Source organism: Cornus florida, unplaced genomic scaffold (genome assembly GCF_030987335.1).
Source record: "Cornus florida cultivar Cherokee Brave unplaced genomic scaffold, ASM3098733v1 CherokeeBrave_3.0.0_Hap2_Chr09, whole genome shotgun sequence".
Classification (NCBI taxonomy): Eukaryota; Viridiplantae; Streptophyta; class Magnoliopsida; order Cornales; family Cornaceae; genus Cornus; species Cornus florida.
Genome location: NW_026775579.1, coordinates 85,970,446 through 85,977,997, shown reverse-complemented (window position 1 = coordinate 85,977,997; position 7,552 = coordinate 85,970,446). Strand labels below are relative to the sequence as shown.

At 34.0% G+C, this 7,552-nt stretch overlaps 1 protein-coding gene across 1 annotated transcript in view; it reads left to right on the top strand.

Annotated features, from left to right (window-relative positions):
* The first annotated feature begins 5,076 nt into the window (after positions 1–5,076).
* Positions 5,077–7,552, top strand: part of LOC132273063 (protein ACCELERATED CELL DEATH 6-like) — an 8,224-nt gene continuing 5,748 nt past the window's right edge. Inside the window, exon 1 of the mRNA XM_059774096.1 lies at positions 5,077–6,066. Within this exon, the coding sequence (XP_059630079.1) occupies positions 5,356–6,066 (711 nt within the window). The 5' untranslated portion in view covers positions 5,077–5,355. The remainder of the gene's footprint in view (positions 6,067–7,552) is intronic.

Below are 7,552 nucleotides of genomic sequence, written 5' to 3'. Positions count from 1 at the left end.
CCCCCTCTCCAAAAGAACACTCACCATTACCATCACCACCAACCAATCTCGATTTCCCACCCACACTATATAAAGCAACCATAACATTTTTCAATTTATCCCCCTGATTAAACCCCGGACCAAGAACATGCAAACCAAACATAACACGGGAATCAGACGCCCAATCGGGTATCCGACGAAAACTAGAAGAAATCTTAGCCCCCCTAGGTCTATCTTCACCATCCAAATCCCCTTTTTCTATATACAACCAATTTTTACCATTCCCATCACCCATAGAATCCACCAGATCATGATCCATGTTCCAAAGGTCTTTCCCAATAAAGCCTTCCACCCCCATACTCTTTTAGATCCCCAGATGACAAAGGAGCCCCAATCGAGTAAGATTTCCAATGATGGTCTTTAAAGGGTCTGTTTATAATAATTTCCCATTTTCATTTTCTTACCTGGTTTACAAGAAGTCCAACTCTTAGCTGATTTGAAAGAGAAAGTTTATCTATTGCCTTATCTACATATTAATCTTGTCAAGTGACTTTATTAAAGTTGATAAAAAAGAAAAAGTGACTTTATTAAAGACAAGCTAACATGAAGCCAATCAGTCTTTAGGGGATTAACTTGTCCTAATTTGATTATAATCATAAAGTTAGAATGATAGTTGAATTGTATAGTGCCAAGCCAAAAAAATGGTTAGGTCACCGGGGTATCTGGGACTTTATTTCGACTAAATCCCCAAAATACCGTGTAAAGCTCCCCTTTCACATAAGTCGGGTAAAGTTTAGACTTTCGCCTCTAAATTTGATTTTTCAATCAATTAATGCACATAAATGGGCTAAACGTGGCTCGAGGGATGTGATCCTGCTGAAACTTGGGTTAGTGTGTAATTGTTTGTATTTAACCTAAACAAAACTCAGCCCAACCCACCCTGGGAGAACTAGTTTTTCAAGTTTCAAGATAGGTAGCTCATCAATTTTCTAGATGATAATCCAAGATAAGGATGGGGTATGTGTGCATTGATTCTACACAAAGTGGGTGATTGTTGAGTGGTCCACTAAAATACTTGAAAGTTAGAGGCCCACCATAAAAAGACAGATATGATATGATTTAATTTTTGGATAGGATTTAATAGGGAGTCATTTTCTTTCATGAAATTGCTCTGTTTGGTAGGAAGGAAAAAAATTGAACGGAAGGGAGAGACGAAAGGATAACTGAGACATTCCTAGAAAAGATATTAAACATTTCCCTCTTTTTGTTTGATTAGATGGAAGATAATGGAAAAACTGACAATTTAATTTGATCTATAGGATAAAAGGAAAGATAAAATTTTAAATTATTTTTACCATTAAACCCATCACTTACTTTATTTATAAGATTTATTAAATATTTATGAAGGGTGATGTAGTAATTTAAAACTTCTATAATAGGTTCAATTGTCTTTTCTCCTATCTTCCGCCCATATTTGGGAGGATGAAAATTAGTTCATTCCTTACATCATCTCTACCGAACCAAGGAGATTTGTTCTGTCCTTCAAATTTTCTTTCCATTTATCTTCTTTCCTTCCTACCAAATATAGTGTTGTAACTTTGAAATAATTAATAATTAATTGATATTTGTGGATCTTGGCCCTTAGAGAACTATCACGGGCCACCATCAACGATCTAAAATAAAAAAATTTAATTTAGACACTTGGGATGATTATTGGATCCTTTGTGTTGTGTATCCCTTTATGCTCTGTTCGGTAGAAATGAAGGAAGAAGGGTGGAAGGAAAATAGGAGGGAAGGAACAAAGTTCCTTCGTTCGGTATTTAACCTAAACAAAACTCAGCCCAACCCACCCTGGGAGAACTAGTTTTTCAAGTCTCAAGATAGGTAGCTCATCAATTTTCTAGATGATAATCCAAGATAAGGATGGGGTATGTGTGCATTGATTCTACACAAAGTGGGTGATTGTTGAGTGGTCCACTAAAATACTTGAAAGTTAGAGGCCCACCATAAAAAGACAGATATGATATGATTTAATTTTTGGATAGGATTTAATAGGGAGTCATTTTCTTTCATGAAATTGCTCTGTTTGGTAGGAAGGAAAAAAATTGAACGGAAGGGAGAGACGAAAGGATAACTGAGACATTCCTAGAAAAGATATTAAACATTTCCCTCTTTTTGTTTGATTAGATGGAAGATAATGGAAAAACTGACAATTTAATTTGATCTATAGGATAAAAGGAAAGATAAAATTTTAAATTATTTTTACCATTAAACCCATCACTTACTTTATTTATAAGATTTATTAAATATTTATGAAGGGTGATGTAGTAATTTAAAACTTCTATAATAGGTTCAATTGTCTTTTCTCCTATCTTCCGCCCATATTTGGGAGGATGAAAATTAGTTCATTCCTTACATCATCTCTACCGAACCAAGGAGATTTGTTCTGTCCTTCAAATTTTCTTTCCATTTATCTTCTTTCCTTCCTACCAAATATAGTGTTGTAACTTTGAAATAATTAATAATTAATTGATATTTGTGGATCTTGGCCCTTAGAGAACTATCACGGGCCACCATCAACGATCTAAAATAAAAAAATTTAATTTAGACACTTGGGATGATTATTGGATCCTTTGTGTTGTGTATCCCTTTATGCTCTGTTCGGTAGAAATGAAGGAAGAAGGGTGGAAGGAAAATAGGAGGGAAGGAACAAAGTTTCTTCGTTCGGTAGTAAGGAGCCAGGAAAAGAAATGATAATACATCCCTCCTTCTTTACAAATTTTCATCCGCCCAAATTTGTGCGGAAGACAGAAAATAAGTGAAGTTGTTATAAAAATATTAAATTACAATATTATCCTTCAAAATCCCTACACATCTCATCTCACGCAAAACCCTTCTATCTTGCTCTTGCTCTGTACATATATCAATTGATTCACGTATTACAAACTTATTTGATTCATGTGTTTTGGACCATATATATATAAAGGGAAAGGTATATATATATATATATATATATATATATATATATCTGTGTGTGTGTGTGTGGATTGTTTGTTTTAGAATTGCTTTAGTAGTAAAAAAAAAAGAGGATCACAGAAAAAAAGTGAATATTTATTATTGTTCGTGGACTACTCACCCCATTGTTAATATGATGACAATGTCTTTCACATTCTCATAAAAGCATGATATCAAGCGGTATTCATATTGATAAAAAATATCGAAAAAAAAGGACAATACTTAGGTCCTCACTAGTAAGGATTTACAATATACTGACTACTGACGTGGACCAATAATAAATGGACATGTCATATTTAATTATCAAATCAAAGATGGTGGGTAAATACGCACTTACCAAATAAGAGATAGTGATTTGATTACTATCTATGATTTAGTAATTAAAATAGGATATATCTCTTTATTATTGATCCACATTAGTGGTAGTATGTTGTAAATCCTCAATTGTCTAAAAAAAAATTTGGGATAGTGGTCATTAGAATGCTAGATTTTGTTTTTAGTTTAATGTTATATATATATATATATAAGAGGCAAACACAAATTAGAGTGAAATTAGAGGTTAAAAAAAATACTGATGGGTATAAGGGTAAAAATAATATAAAATTATCACTTCCCTTATCTCCTAACAAACAAACAAAGTTGTCAATTTTTTCTCTTCACTTTCGCCTAACCAAGCAAAACGAGGAAAGTTTATAATCTTTTCCCTAGAAATGTCTCATCTTTCCCTTCTTCTCTCCCTTCCATCCAATTTTTTTCCGTCATACCGAACGAAGCATAAATTTTCTCTATGTTCAGGGGCGGAGCCAAGGGGGCTAGTGGGGGCCATGGCTCCCAAAGGTTTTTAAACTTTTTACTATACCTCCAAAAAATAGTTAATTTATAAATAAATTTTAAATTGGAGTCCTAAAATTTATTCACAATTTCACTTGGCTCCACCAATTTTTTTCAAAGCACTTGTATATTGGCCTCAAAATATAGAGTTTGAAAGTTAATTTAACTTGTATCCTTTTGAAACTTATATAAAGTTTTAATTTTGACCATTTTAGTCATACTCTTGAAAACTCGAACCTTGTAGAACATACCTTCCCAAAAAAAAAAAAAAAAATCTTGTGAAGCATTTACTTTTGTTATTATGATTATAGTACACTCAACATTACTTCATTTACATATACACATATATATTAATTTAAAAGAGAAATATATTGATGTCCCCTCATTTTTAATAAAAATGCATTCACCTGTTTTTCTTTTTGTCACACATTTTAGTCTTACAGTTTCTATAGTTAATATATATAAAGTTATATACTAATCTAATCACCATTTGCGAGTTTTTGGTTCATTAGAAAAGAGGAGAAACTAAAATGTTGTGAGACATAAATGGCAAAACGCCAACAGCAACAATTATATCATATATATTAATACTTCTAATTGTCACTTGCTAAATGACAAATTGCATGGCTATTAATTTTTTGTATAGGTTACTAAAGTTATAGAACTTGTGTAATTTTATTTAAATTAAAATTATTATTTTTCTGAATCTTTCATGAAGATAATAATAATATATTTTTTCAAAAGTAAAATCAAAATACTCAAAAGGTTTTTCCAAAATGACTTTTTGAATAATTAAACAATTGTGGAAGAAAATTTGATTCTTTAACGATGCTCTTTCTTTATCTCTTTCATTTTTTATTTAAAAATTATCGTTTGCTCCTCTATATATTTCTTTCTCATATCAATTTTTTTTCTTTGGTTATTAAGATTGTATTTTTTTTTTTTCAAATTTCTTGAGGTATATATATTATGAATAAAATTTAATTACATAATATTGGTCCCCCAAACTAAAATTCCTGACCTCCGTCCCTGCCAATCATCCTCTAAGATACTTTTTCCTCCTGTATTGATATAATCAGGCGGTCACAATACAATAATTTCTCCTCCAAGATGTTTTCCGCGTGGTTTCCTTGTTCACATTACATTTTCAAGCGGCTGCTTTCGTCGAAGATGCTTAATTAAGTGTTAAGCAAGTCTTTTTACAAATAAAAAAAATAAAAAAATAAAAATGGCATTTCCGAGAACCGCCTGGGAAAATCTGAAAAGGTGTTTAAGTCAGCCTTGAATAGAGACAGCGATGACGAGTTGTTGTTCATCACCCAGGCGGCCAAAAATGCATTGGTAGAAGACGAAACACTGTCCACCGACACAATTCTGAGAAAAGTATGTTAACTTGTCCTTATATAATACAATCGCCCTCCTCGTAGTTTACCCGTCTTCGTAGCTTCTTTTCTCCCCAATTTTCCTTTCCCACTGTCCTTCCCTCTCCATCGTCCTAGTAATTGTTGTTCATCACCCAGGCGGCCAAAAATGTATCGGGATGTGAAGAGAAGTCCTTCGGTTGTAAAAACAATGGATAGTGATGGAGAAGACTCAATAATAGATATCAACGTCGTGTCCCAAGCAGACGAAAAACAGACTACTTCCATGGATGCTGAAGTGTATAGAGCCATAACAGTTGGGGAACTACAATCAAACATTTCCCTTCTGGATCAACTGAGCCCCCAACGGAACACGGTTCTTCACTATGCTGCAAGTTTAGGCCATCACCAGCTTGTGGAACCCATCCTCAAATCCTGTCCAGAGCTGTTCAGGACTACAAATTCCACAGGCGACATTGCCCTTCATTTGGCTGCAGCTTCTGGGAATCTATCTACACTCAAATCTCTACTTCATCAAGCCAAACTACTAGGACTTTTTAGTCCTCAAGTACTCATGGACGAAAATTTGGAGAAGAATACTGCTTTGCATTTGGCCATGAAATCTCATCACTATGATTTGGCTATCCTCTTAGTTGAGGAGAATGCACTAGTATCCACGCGTCCAAATGCCCAAAATATGTCCCCCCTGTTTATGGCTGCCGAAGCAGGGCAACTAGGGCTTGTTCAGCGTATGATGCAGAATATTGGAGCAGCTGACATAAGGGCCCTCGAAGGCAGGTCAGTTGTCCACGCTGCCATAAGAGCAAGAAACACAGGTACTGTTCTACTATTTTGTGTAAATCATACTCATCTCCCTGAGGCATAAAATATATATATTTATACATGCCTGGTGATTGAAAGAAAAGAAAAAGAAGAAGAAGATACTAACTGTTTTTTTTTTTGCTTTTCAATTCGCTGGAATTTAGGAGGGATTGGTTTTATAGCTTTTCTTTGTTCTCGGTGATTGTTATAGTATCTTAGTTACAGAGTGTAGATAAAGTATCGTATTTTATAATTTAATTTGACCTTTATTTAACTTATGAAATGAATCTACTCCATTTACTCATTTAGTGTGGGCTTCAATGGGCAACCCCAATTGAGATATATGTGAGCAGTTATTTTATTTATTTATTTTTAAAATATTGGTGTAAGTCCAGTCCACATCAATCACGCACATCATTGTCCTCAACAAAGAAGTCAAGAGTTCGAGTTGACAAAAAGCATGTTGCTGTTTTAATTTTCGGATTAACCTTTTTTTTTTAAGAAAAAGATTATGGATCAGTTTCTAATTTTTACAACCATGTGCCCAAAGTCATAGTGGTTGATCTCACTTGTGCCATTCTTGTACGGTGGGCGCCACCACCAATTATGTAAAAAATACTCATCTTCCCTGAGGCATAAAATATATATTTATACATGCTTGGTGATTGAAAGAAAAGAAAAAATTACTACATTTTTTTTTTCTTTCTATTCGGTGGAATTAAGAGGGATTGGTTTTCTAGCGTTTCTTTGTTCTCAGTGATTGTTATAGTATTTTAGTTACAGATTGTAGATAAAGTTTCGTATTTTATAATTTAATTTGACCTTTAATTAACTTATGAAACGAATCTACTCCATTCAGTGTGAGCTTCAAAGGGGCTACCCCAATTGAGGTATATGAGTATGCGAGTATTTATTTTTAAAATGGTGGTGAAAGTCCAGCCCACATCAATCACGCACATCATATATAGTCCTCCACAAAGAAGTCAAGATATCGTGTTGACAGAAAGCGGGATTGTTTTAATTTTCGGATTAAATTTTTTTTAAGAAAAAGATTATGGATCAGTTTCTAATTTCTACAAAATGCTCCTTCACTATTTAGCTCTCAACCTCAAGTAAATGACTTGGTGCACTGAATTGGATTCCCCAACAGCCCCCGGTTTTAAACTCTCTAGCTGACTTGGTGCACTGATAATAGTTATTGTAGCAAGTATGAAATCACAGGTCACTTTTAGATTTATTTTTTTAATTACAGCAATTAGATTTAGGTTATATATGACAGCAAATTATAGCTGCCATGTCTAATCCACCCATGCCCAAGCATTATGGAGGAAAACCAATCCGTACTCAGGCACCTACACCAGCATCACTACACCAACTAACGCACCAATTGTTGAACCAGCAACTCCTTCCAAATTCAATACCATGCCGAGCCCCTTGGAGGAGAAATTATTGCATCTTTCGGCATTACACGATTTCAATCAATCACAACCCGATATAGTTGCGTGTTAACTTTTGATTGGTTCGGATCATGTAGTCTCAAACCA